We start from the raw sequence: 13,566 nt of genomic DNA, 5'->3' as shown, positions 1-13,566 counted from the left end.
TCACTTTGGCAAAATCTCGCCTCTTGCACTTCTGGTAAATGGTGATTACAAGTAAATTTCATAGAATGATACAATATAAGCATTTTAATCAGAAAGAGAAATGGTATGAAAATATTTTATATTTTTCTGAAGGATCCAATTTTCCTTTCCAAAGCATTTTCTTTTCAACCGGCTCATCATCGTGGGCCAGTCAGGAAAACTGTAGCTGGCTGCTGGAGAGAGGGTTTCACACGAGGACTGCTAGACAGCTGTTGTAAGGGTGTGATCTGCTGAGGGTGATTGTCCGCAAATGGAGATTTATCTTTCATGGTGTTTACAGATTGTTACCATATTTGCTCATGTAATTAACCCTGGTATGTAAGGAGGCATTCACTTGTATTGATAAGGGGATTCCCATCATCATTGTTGACATGTAATCTGTCTTTTCTCAGATAGCAAAGTTTTTTGGGAAAAAGTGTATCTTACGGTAATTGTCACTGCCTTACATGGGTATTTGTGATATATATATAGGACAACTGCAGATGGATAGTTCAAATTATAGCTGAGACCAATGATTTATGGTTTGTGTGGAGAAATGGACAGAATCCCAGAATTTAATCCCCAAACACTAGAAAAAATCCTGTAATGCTATGCAATAAAAAAAGAATTTGACTTACTCTATTAAAATGGACAGAATTGTGGAATATGATCCCCAAAACACTGATAAAGATCCCAGAAACCTACATAAGCAAAATGTAACTTGACGTATTAGGTTGACTTTGCGAGTTGGCAGGGTGGCTTGTGAGGCTCCAAGCTGGCAGCATGGATTTGTAAAATTACTCCTATTCAGTCACCATAAATCAGTTAAAGAAAGACTTATATATATATAGCACCTTTCACAACCACAATTGCCAAATTATGGTCATTCCTTGGCATTTAACATCCCTAAAACTGACGGACGTTACAGTTAAATAACACAATGATGTTCAATTTTTTTAAATATATGGTAATGGGAATATTGTAATAGAGTGATAAACAGGCATTAGAAACTCTCCTGCCTCCCTTCACCTGACAGAAAACTGTTATTATCTCATCACTGCTAGTTGTCTGCTAATGGCCACAAGCTATCTTTTCCAGCATATGTGCAGGAGCGAAATGATTTGCTTTGTGCCCATTGTTACAGATGGGTAGAAAATGATAGGGGTGGTTTCCCTTTTCACCTCTCAACTGACCACAGAGAGTTTTTTTTATATTAGAATTGTGTCATGACCCTTGAGCGTTTAATAGGTTTTCTCACAGGGTTAAAGAAAAATAAATGTTTATTCAACAAAAACCCGAAAATTCGCAACTTCACACATATGCACACACATGGGAAAAGAGAGAGAGATTAAAAAATAGCAAGCATTTAGCTCTGGTGCTTTTACAAAGAGTTCATTGTGAAACCTTGTTTGTTTTCCTGGGAGGAAAATTTAAATGATACAGGCCTGTTCTTCCTTTTCTCCTAGTTCACTGGAGTCAAGCTTTGGAGAGTTCCAGGTGGATGGATGCTTGGCTGCAGACTTCTTTGGTTATACCTGAGTTACAGTTCGATGATGAAGAACCTGTTTCAATCTCTCAGATGGGGAGTTTTCAAAGGTCACCTTTTCATCTCTGTCTCGAGTTAGTTTTTTAAAGATGGTATTCGGTGGGATCTTCTTCTTGGCTAGAATAGATCTCTTTCAGTCTCCTGGACATTGGCTTTCCTGTCTCTGGTCTGGCCTTTTGCACAGAAAAGTCTCTTTTTAAAAAAAAACTTAGCAGGATTGCTTTCTGTCAGGTGAACAAAGTTGCTGTCCCCTGGTGTTTTCATACAATGTCTCTGAATGTGTGACCACTATTAGACAACAGTATTTCAATGTTGCCCATCTCGTTAAATTGGTGTTTGGTCACATCTATTATCCTGAGTTTGGATCTGGAGACTCTGGGCTGAATTTTTCCAGCTCGCCACCAATCTCAGCAGCGATATTTAGCGCAGCGGCTCATTTAAATGGACGGACGGACCGCCCTCCTCATGTCGTGGAGGGGACGGGCGCTCTGTCCCCAGTAACAGCGTCTGGCCCCACTGCACAGGTGCCAGCGCCATTTTTAAAGGACTTAGAGCCATTACTGACATTTTTAACTTTTAAAGCAACAGATCATTTCAAAATATTAAAGAATATTGCAGAAATCTTTCCAGTCCCTTTCCAACCACCCCCCCCCCCATAGCCTAATATATCATTCCTGCCCTCTCCCCACTTAAGCTACTTACTTTGAGTATCTGACCTTCATTTTCCACCTCCCCCCCCCCCACCCTACAATGTTCAGTAACTTTTACCTTTACCCCTTCCCATCACCCCCTTGACCAATCAGGTAAGTTTTTTCCCTCTCCTCCCCTCCCACAATGACATACTTGCCTCCTTCCCCCTCCCCACCAGTGTCCCGCATCGGATCTCCGTTTGGAGATAGGATGACGGGGGAGTGCCAGCCACTGACAGTAATATGGAAGCGCGATGACTGGCATGACGAGGTGTAATTATTCCTTGATTTTAATAAATTAACATATTGTAATGATGGTCCCGTTGCAAAGCGGCTGGGGGGCGCAGCCACGAGGCCTCGCTGCCGCCGGTAATATTGGGTGGGGCCTTCCCGGCTTCGAAGCCCATGGCAGGCCTCTCCTGGAGACATTTTCCAGGCCCCCCTGCCATGATCCCCGATGTTGGGAGGCTGGTAAAGTCCATCCTTCTATGTTTGCAAAGCTCATTGTTAGTCCAACTAGTTGAAAAAGGTAGCAAAGAGCATTGAATGAGGTCAATAGCATTTCTAATGCTTTCTTCCAGACTGGTCCAGACATGATGATGGATTCACTATGTATATTCGCAGTACAGGAGAGGTCACCTGACCTCTTACTCCATTTTGTCTAGTAGCAAAAGTGTGCCCAATCTTGGAAGGCTAATTCATTAGTTCATTTCTTTTTAGTTCATTCTTGCTCCTTGCGTGAGCATGACACAATTTCATCATAATTCTCCTAAGGCTACATTCTGGAGCTGGCAGTAATATCTGTCTTTGGTTATAGTCTGACACATTTAATACCCTAGTGAGCAGTATAGTTTTGAGCTATTACAGTAAAATAAACCCAATGATCTCAAGTCTGATCTAGTCTTCTGAAGTGCTCTATTATCTTAACTCATTAAATTACAGAACACTATAGATGTATGAAAATCTTATTTACTGACATATATTAGGGTTTTAGAGTCTTGATATATACTTGTTTAAACACATGCATTATTTCATGCATTGATCTCTACAAGTGGATATGTTCATGCAATTGTAAAACAAGATAATGAGATATTTTCCCACAATTAATTACAATACATTTTCATCAATCATTATATTGCCTCAGTGGTGAGCAGGAAAAACAAAGGGTCTAAAGATATCTAGCATCATGGTGTGTTAATGTACTAATACATTATGCTTTGGAGTGGTAGGACCTGGATTTCCCCCAATTCTCCACATAATGAGCTCCTGATGTCCTAGATAATGAACAGAGTTGGAGATCTTCCCTGAGAATAAAGGAACAGCAAATCAATCTGTGCCTATCCTTATGCACCTCCTTGTAAATGGTTCTAATACAGCATAGGATCCTCTGTTAGGAAGCAACAAATAATGCAGGAGGTGGTAGAAAAATCTCTTACAAAAAAATCTGGATACTAAACCAGAATTATGCCTTAAAGACTATCGGCAGAAATTTCCCATGGGCTTTTGGACACTGACAACAGGAACAAATGGGGGTCCCAAGCCTGCAGTTGCCATCGTAATCTTCCAGGAGGTGGCATCCTAATTGGCCGCCTGTGAGCTCGCCAAACTTAGTGGCTCACAATGCTGCAGGCCCAATTAGAGGGCCGGCAGCTCTAGAGCCATGGCAGCACCACTGGGAGAGATAGGCACTGGTTGATGCAGGTCAGAGATCGCAAGGGCACCTCAACACGGAGGCGCCCTCACTGACCTGCACATCAATGCTTAAATAGCCGGAAAACAGACCGGTATGTGATTCGGGATATTGGGGAAACCCCTCTGCTAGATCAGTCCTGGCCGCGATCTGTTATTAATTCAGCCCCCTCTTTGCAGCATGAAGCCTCCAATTCTGACAGCGCCTCGGCCTGCCGCAGGGAGACTGCCTCCATTGAGCTAGCAGTCTCTGCATGTGATGGGGGGGGGCCTCTCTGCCACAGGAAAAATGGCAGAGAGGCCAAATATTGCCCCTAATTGAGGCTTTAATTATGTTAATTGGCTGCCTGCCTCCGTGGAGCGGGCAGCTGACCCGCTCTCTATCCCACCCCGGGAATGTTCCCCAATGGTGGGAATGCATCGGGGAACCATCCTGACTCAGCTCCCTGTTAGTTTCCCGGCCCCCTCTGTCTCCAAGTTGCCACCACGGGGCCAGGAAAATTCAGCCCTATGTTTTTGGGTTAAATTAAGAAAGAAAGAACTTGCATTTAATATAGCACCTTTCACAACCTAACAATATCCCAAAGTGCTCCACAGTCATTAATTTGCTTTGAAGTGCAGTCACTGTAGTACTTGGCCGACAGCCAATTCATTAACAGCACTTCGTTAACAGCAAAGTTCCACAAACAGCAAATGAAGATAATCTCTTTTTTAGTGATATTGTTTGATGGATAAATATTGAGTAGGACACCAAGAGAACTCTCTGCTCTTCTTCAAATAGTGCCATAGAATTCTTTTTACGTCCATTTGAAAGGATAAACAGAGCATGAGTTTATCATTTCATTTGAAAGATGGCACCTCTAACAGAGCAGCATTCTCCCTGCACTGCATTGAAGTGTCAGCCTGGATTATATCTGACAAATCCTGGAGTGGGGTTAAATTCCTGACCACCTGAGAGTGCTGACACCTTTGGAATCAGGAAATGTTATGGCTGTTTCTGGAATTCAACTTGCCATTAAACCTAGTTCAATGCTGAATATCTATATATAAATTTACAGTGAATTGGTAAATGTACATGATATACTTTTGCTTTATGACCACCCAAAAAATAATGTCTCTGTTACTTGCTACATAATTCTGTGGCAACTCTGCTAAAGTTTCTTTCCACCTCTGAAAGCATTCTATTCTTTAAGTTTCTCTTGCTGCTGTTTGCCCATTAGATTTGGTATTTTTCCTGGGCCTTTGTTCTACTTTTCATTTTAACGAATTGCAAACTCCTCAAAAATGTCTTCTTCTTTTAAAAAATAACTTGTCTCTGTAAACCTAGTGTTTTCTTTTCCTGGTGTCTCTGATCTCTGCTGCACTTGCACATGCCAATCAGATAGCCTCACACAATGGAGAGTCAATAACTAGAAGGGTGGGGAAAAGAGGGATTTCTTTGACTGGTTTTCCCTTCCATTCTGTTTGTTCAGTGGTCTGCAACAAAGGATGAAAAGCAAAAAAAACCACTGCTGTCAACATTGTCTGTTTAAATAAAACTTATTCTGGTTTAGCTCACAGGGATTGTGTGCTCTTCCCAAGTGTGATTCTGATGTACTTTTTGTTTAAGTAATTATGAGGTTGTTATTAAATGATTGTTCGTGAGTTCTGCAGCTACATCATTCAGATACAGATAAATTCCTCAGCAGTGGCAAGTGAGGAAGAAGGAAGAAGGAATAAAGAAAAACTTGTATTTTTATCACGCTGTTCATGACCTCAGTATGTCCTAAAAGGCTATACAACCAATGTAGACTTTTTTTTGGATGTTTAGTCACTAATCCCAATGGATAAAGAAGTCTAACTTATCCAAAAATATAAAGGACCAACTCAGTGAAGTGCTGAGTCTTAAAGAAGACTATGGTCATGTTAGTTTCTGCTCAGATATTTTCTGTATTTTCACAATTAGGTGTAGAGTATGTATAAAAGTAAAGACAAGTAACCACTAAACTTCAGTATAAATGTTAAATATGAATTGATTAATACCTTTTCCCTTGTTAGTCAATACATTACAATCTATGTCAACAAACATCAAAGTATGGGTCATTTTCACGTGACATTGTCGCAACTGAAGTGAACCCTGGGGTTACCTAACAACATAGGAACAGAAGTAGGCAATTCAGACCCTTCAGTTTCTTCTGCCATTCAAGTTGGCTATGGATGATCTGCACTTCAATTCCATTCATCCTCCTTTGCTCCATATCCCTTGATATCCTTATTTAACAAAAATCTATTGCGCTTGTCTTAAAAATTTCAATTGACCCAGCCTTCACAGCTTTTTGAGGAGACCAGTTTTAGATTTACTCTGTCTGAAAATGTGCTTCCTGGTTTCACTTCTATATGGCCTGGCTCTAATTTTAAGCTTATGTCCCCTTGTTCTGGATTCCCCCACCAAAGAAAAATGTTTCTCTGTACCTATTCTATTGAATCCTTTTATAATTTTAAACAACTCAATTAGATCATCTTTCAAATTTCTAAACTCAAGAGAATGCAAACTATGTTTATGATACTTGTCCTCATAATTTAATCCTTTAAATCCTTATAAATCTGCACTATATGCCCCTCCAAGGGCAATCTATCCTTCCCAAGGATTGGTGGCCAAAATTAAATGCAGCATGCTAGACGGGCTCTGGCCAAGACCCTGCACAACTGAAACTTCACTTTCGTATTTCAACTCCACTTGAGATAAAGGCTGACATTCCTGTAACCTTTTTAATTACTTTCACAGAATCACAGAGTCGTTACAGTGCAGAAGGAGGCCATTCAGCCCATCGTGTTCGCACCAGCTCTCTGAAAGAGCAACTCCCTCAGTTCCATTCCCCTGCCTTCTCCCCGTAACCCTGAACATTCTTCCTTTTCATATAACTGTCGGAGTCCCTTTTGAATGCTTCAATTGAACCTGTCTCCACCACGTTCTTAGGCAGCGCATTCCAGACCTTAACCACTCGCTGCAAGAAAAAGTTTTCCCTCATGTTGCTTTTGCTTCTCTTACCAAATACTTTAAATCTGTGCCCTCTCGTTTTCAATCCTTTCACGAGTGGGAACAGTTTCTCTCTATCTACTCTGTCCAGACCCCTCATGATTTTAAATACCTCTATCAAATCATCTCTCAGCCTTTTCTTCTCCAAGGAAAACAGTCCAAACTTCTCCAATCTATCTTCATAACTGAAATTCCTCATCCCTGGAACTATTCTCGTGAATCTTTTCTGTACTCTCTCCAATGCCCTCACGTCTTTCCTCAAGTGCGACGCCTAGAATTGGACGCAATACTCCAGCTGAGGCCAAACTAGTGTCTTATACAAGTTCAACATAACTTCCTTGCTCTTGTACTCTATGCCCCTATTAGTAAAGCCCAGGACACTGTATGCTTTATTAACTGTGCTCTCAACTTGTCCTGCCACCTTCAATGACTTGTGCACATACCCTCTACTCCTGCACCCCCTTTAGAATTGTGCCCTTTATTTTATATTGTCTCTCCATGTTCTTCCTACCACATTTTTCTGCATTGAACTTCATCTGCCACCTGTACGCCCATTCCACCAACTTGTCTATGTCCTTTTGAAGTTCTACACTAACCTCCTCACAGTTCAGAATGCTTCCAAGTTTCGTATCATCTGCAAACTTTGAAATTGTGCCCTGTACAACAAGGTCTAGGTCATTAATATATATCAGGAAAAGCAAGGGTCCCAACACTGATCCCTGGGGGACTCCACTACAATCCTTCCTCCAGCCCGAAAAACATCCATTAACCACTACGGTTAAGGGCGGCACAGTGGCACAGTGGTTAGCACCGCAGCCTCACAGCTCCAGCGACCCGGGTTCGATTCCGGGTACTGCCTGTGTGGAGTTTGCAAGTTCTCCTTGTGTCTGCGTGGGTTTTCTCCGGGTGCTCCGGTTTCCTCCCACAAGCCAAAAGACTTGCAGGTTGATAGGTAAATTGGCCATTATAAATTGTCACTAGTATAGGTAGGTGGTAGGGAAATATAGGGACAGGTGGGGATGTGGTAGAAATATGGGATTAGTGTAGGATTAGTATAAATGGGTGGTTGATGTTCGGCACAGACTCGGTGGGCCGAAGGGCCTGTTTCAGTGCTGTATCTCTAATCAAATCTAATCTACTCTTTGTTTCCTGTCACTCAGCCAATTTCATATCCATGTTGCTACCCTCCCTTTTATTCCATGAGCTACAAGTTTGCTCACAAGTCTGTTGTGTGGCATCATATCAAATGCCTTTTGAAAGTCCATGTACACCACATCAACTGCATTGCCCTCATCAACCCTCTCTGTTACCTCCTCAAAAAACTCCAGCAAGTTAGTTAAATATGATTTTCCCTTAAGAAATCCATGCTGGCTTTCCTTAATTAACTCGCATGTGTCCATGTGACTATTGATTTTGTCCCAAATTATTTTTTCAACAAGTTTTCCCACCACCAAAATTAAACTGACTAGCCTGTAGTTGTTGGGCTTATCTTTACACCCTTTTTTGAACAAGGGTGTAATGTTTGCAATTCTCCAGTCCTTTGGCACCATTCCCGAGACTTAGGAAAACTGAAAAATTATGGCCAGTGCCTCTACGATTTCCACCCTCACTTCCCTCAGTATCCTTGGATGCATCTCATCCAGCCCTGGTGCTTTACCCACTTTAAGTAAAGACAACCTATCTAATATGTCCTCCTTATCAATTTTAAACCCCTCTATTGTCTGACTTACCTCCTCTTTCACCATTGCCTGGCTTGCATTTTCTTCCTTGGTAAAGACTGATGCAGAGTATTCATTTAATACCTCAGCTAAGCCCTCTTCCTCCATGTGTAAATCCCCTTTATGGTCCCTACTAGGCCCGACTCCTCCTTTTACCACCCTTTTACTATTTATATGCCTATAAAAAACTTTGGGATTTCCTTTAATCCTATCTCTTTTCATGTTCTCTCTTTGCTTCTCTTATTTGCTTTTTCACTTCCCATCTGGACCTTCTGTATTCAGCCTGGATCTCAATAGTATTTTCTACCTACTTTTCCCCTTCGAGGGAACATATCTTGACTGTGCCTGAACTATCTCTTCTTTGAAGGCAGCCCATTGTTCATCTACCATTTTTCCTGCCAGCTATTGACTCCAATTTATTTTCCCCAGTTCCATTCTTACCCCATTGAAGTTGGCCTTCCCTCAGTTAATTATTCTTACTCTGAATTGCTCTTTGTCCTTTTCCATAGTCAGCCTAAACCTTATGATACAATGATCTCCTACTGATACCTGATCCACTGGGCCCACCTCATTCCCAAGAACCAGGTCTAGCCGTGCCTCCTTTCTCGTTGGACTAGCAACATACTGTTGTAAAATATTTTCCTGAACACACTCTTGGAACTCTTGCCCCTCACTGCCTTTTACACTACCATTATCCTCGTCTATGTTTGGATAGTTAAAGCTCCCCATTATAACTACCCTATAATTTTTGCACCTCTCTGTAATTTCCTTGCAAATTTGATCCTCCATGTCCTTCCCACTAGCTGGTGGCCTATAGACAACACCAAGCAATGTAACTGCACCTTTTTTGTTCCTCAGCTCTACCAAAATTGATTCTGTCCTCGACCCCTCTGGGACATCCTTTTTCTCCAGCACTGCAATGCTCTCCTTAATCAATACTGCCATCCCTCCCCCTTTTTTCCCTTTCCTATCTTTCCTGAACACCTTGTATCCAGGAATATTTAACACCCAGTCCTGCCCTTCTTTGAGCCAGGTCTCTGTTATAGTCACAACATCATATTTCCACATGGCAATCTGTACCTGTACCTCCCCAGTCTTATTAACCACACTTTGTGCATTCACATATATGCACATTAACCCCGATTTGACTTTATTACTTTCTCTCTTACTCTGACCCCACCTAATAACGTACTATTCCCTACTCTCATGCTATCTATCTCCCCCAGTATTCTGTGTACCTTGGTATTCTGCTCTAACACTTGCTCCTGGTTCCCACAACCCTGACAAGTTACCAGTTCTGCTTCCCTCCAATCTGAGCTCCAACTCAAGTTCTCATCCCCCTGACAATCTAGTTTAAACCCTCCCAACAGCAGTCGCAAATCTCCCGGCGAGGATATTCGTCCCAGTCTCAGTCCTGCTAAGATGCAACCCGTCCATCTTGTACAGGTCCCACCTGCCCCAGAACCGGTCCCAATGTCTCAGAAATCTGATGCCCTCCCTCCTACACCAGTTCTCCAGCCACGTGTTCAATCGCTCAATTCTCCTTTTCCTATGCACACTTGCATGCAGGACTGGGAGTAATCCTGGGATTACTGCTTTTGAGGTACTTTCTGTACCTGTGCACTAGCTTTAAGTGATCAGCGCACATGTACATTTAAATCTCTTTGCACTCCCACAGCTCCAAGTCTCTCACCATTTAGAACATATTCCAATTCGTCTTTCTTGGATCCACAGCCCTCACACTCTCCACATTGAATTCCAGCTGCCACAGGTTTTTTTCTACTCATTTAATCTGTCTATGTATGTCCCTTTGCAACTTCCTGGTCCCATCTACAAAACTTATTGTGCCTCCTAATTTAATGTTACCTGCAAACTTGGATATGCAACTCTTAATTTCTTCATTCAAGTTATTTATGTATATGGTGAGAAACAGAAACATCCCTAGGAACACCAGTTATCACATCCCATCAATCACAGAATGTTACCTTAACACCTACATTCTGTCGCCTACCTCTCAACCAATTAGCAATCTGCGTCAAAAGGTTATCTTGAATTCTGTGCACTTTCAGTTATGCTAATAATCTCTTGTGCAGAACTTTATCAAATGCCTTCTGAAAGTCCATGCTGAAAGGCAACATTCATAGACACTCCCCTGGTGACCTTCTCAAAATATTCAACGAGATTAGTTGGACATGACCAGACCTTCACAAATCTATGTTAACTCTGTTTGATCAGGTAATACTTATCCAAGTGTTCAGTCATTCTGTCGCTCATAATACATTCCAATAATTTCCCCACAACTGTTGCTAAACTGATGAATCTATAGTTATCTGGGTTGTCCCTCCCTCCTTTCTTAAGTAATTCTCCAATCCAAAATGTACAATTACCAAATCTAGAGTGCTTTGCCAAATTTTGACTAATGCATCTGCAATTCCTCATCCATATATTTCAACACTCTGGGGTAGAAACCATCAGATCCTAGAGATTCGCCTATCATAAGTCCCATCATTTTCTCCATTAACATTTTAAAAATATATCAAATCCACTAAGTTCTTCCCCATGACTTCTATTCACATCCTCCTAGATCTCTTAGGGGTATGTACTGGTTTTGTATCATACTAAATACTTCCCAATATTTTTCTCTATGTCCACCCATTCACAGTTCAGTCCAGTTTACTGTGGCCAATTCATTTCTCACCCCTTTGAAGTTTGTTTTCACACAGTAATTCCATGTAAAATAATAGAAATTAAACAGTAACTGCTATTACAAACGAAAAGCAGTAACTTTGTTGTGCCCTGACACTGTTGCTATATGCATTAATGCAGGGAGATTCCACCAGCAGTCAGCGGACCACAGTCTCGCGATAATTTTTTGATTGTTATACTGAAGCCTATGTCTAAAGATGATGTAGTCTAACTCAGAAGAGAGCTTTCACAGTTTAAAGTTTTTTTTTGAAAGAAATAATGAAGATGGTCCAACTCCTCGTGCTGTTACAGCTCTGTGCAGCCTACAGCGCCTTCACTACGCATTAATAAAGAGGAAAAAGCTGGACAAAGTCAAACTGACAACTCGAAGTTTGTGAAGTTTCCAGTCAAGCCTGGAATGTTGTTAACTGACCAATGTGCTAAATTCTAGGGGGAAATATTACATTGACATTTATACGGATTTACTGGCACTGCAATCTGTGCGGTTGCAAACAATAAATGCTCTGCGATATTTTCCAGTCTAAGTCTCTATGCACTATTTAATAAGCTTGTAAATTAAGAAAAATATTACCAATTGTACAGTCGCGTATTATACACAATCTATTTTATTTTGACGCGAAATTAGCAGCAAAAAAACATTGGTACAATCTTTATCCAAAACGTGGCACTGCAATAGTGTAGACTCCCAAATCTCATATTGTGATGTACTTGACAAAGTCATTAAACTATTCTCTCTTTAATTTTATTTAAGCATGTTTCAAGAAAGTTTTTTTTAAAATCTTACCTTGGCTAATTTGAATTTGTGTCGGCGGAACAGCTGCTTCTATAATCGCCACGACAGACAAGACTACACATACATTCCATCTAATCATTGTGATAGCGCTTGGACTGTCTCCCACTCAAAGATCAAACCCAGCGAGCGAGCTCTGCTTCTTTCAGCGCAAATCGCTACACTCTGATCTCTGGAGTAGCTCTCCAACCACGGCCTATACCCTCCCCTTTATGGAAATAAGACACTAGGCTCAGGAGGCTGGTTTTATATCCTAAAAAGGTACGTTTAGCTCAAGAAGAAAAAAAAACGTTCGGGATTTGGGTGAGGAAATGCACACTGTATTCTCTTCATGAAATGGGAAAGGTTAAGATGTTGGTCAGTCACCAAACATAAGCATATTGCATGATAAGGGAAAGGTGACTATTTCTGAGAGTTCTTTCTTTTGGGCCTCCTTATCTCGAGAGACAATGGATACGCGCCTGGAGGTGGTCAGTGGTTTGTGAAGCAGCGCCTGGAGTGGCTATAAAGGCCAATTCTGGAGTGACAGGCTCTTCCACAGGTGCTGCAGAGAAATTTGTTTGTTGGGGCTGTTGCACAGTTGGCTCTCCCCTTGCGCCTCTGTCTTTTTTCCTGCCAACTACTAAGTCTCTTCGACTCGCCACAATTTAGCCCTGTCTTTATGGCTGCCCGCCAGCTCTGGCGAATGCTGGCAACTGAGAGTATAACGAAAGAATCTAGTGGAGTTCGTTCAGTGTGCCGCCACAATGGGTTAACTGGCCTGCGCTGTCGAATTAATGTAAATCGTCTGTTCACAATTTTGCTAGAGACAAAAGTCCATTTAGTTTAAATGAGTTAACACCTCCATTGAATTACCAAGACGTATCTTGGCTGCCGGTGAGAAGGGCCCTCCCCATCAGATCCTTCATGCACACCTGGAGTCTCAGTGCCACTGCACGCTGCCCTGGAGGCGGCTGCATTGGGGAAGAGACCATTGTCCACCTCTTCCTGGAATGCTCCCAGGGAGGCACACTGGACAAACATCAACTGCTGCTGGAGGGCCATCAACTCGGTGAAAGCTGCTGTTTGGTCTGCCCAAAACTTGTTGGCTTTCCAGTGCAAAGAGGTGACCACAACCAAGTGTTGCAGACAGGCACATTCCAAGGACCAGGACTACATGCTGCGGGATGCACTAAAGCTTGGGGCAGCCCCCCAAAAAGGCTCAATGGGGAAAGGCCACTGTCTAAGGTCATCCCACCATAGTACGCCAAGGGGCTGGAACCTGTGTAAAACCACTCGGGCCATATGCACAGAGAATATTTGAAATGAAATGTAAATGTTATTTGTAAATATGACCTGTAAGTGTCGTGAGGCACGTCAGTGCCATGTACTTTATTGAAAGAAATTAATCTGTA

At 41.9% G+C, this 13,566-nt stretch overlaps 1 protein-coding gene across 1 annotated transcript in view; it reads right to left on the bottom strand.

Annotated features, from left to right (window-relative positions):
• The window catches only part of clec19a (C-type lectin domain containing 19A), an 81,828-nt gene extending 69,574 nt beyond the window's left edge, over positions 1-12,254 (bottom strand). The window contains exon 1 of the mRNA XM_068056771.1: positions 12,167-12,254. Coding sequence (XP_067912872.1) covers positions 12,167-12,254 — 88 coding nt within the window. The remainder of the gene's footprint in view (positions 1-12,166) is intronic.
• Between the last annotated feature and the right edge of the window lie 1,312 nt (positions 12,255-13,566).

This window comes from Heterodontus francisci, chromosome 24, assembly GCF_036365525.1.
Source record: "Heterodontus francisci isolate sHetFra1 chromosome 24, sHetFra1.hap1, whole genome shotgun sequence".
NCBI lineage: Eukaryota > Metazoa > Chordata > Chondrichthyes > Heterodontiformes > Heterodontidae > Heterodontus > Heterodontus francisci.
The sequence above is the reverse complement of the archived record's forward strand: the minus strand, read 5'-3'. Positions and strand labels throughout refer to the sequence as shown.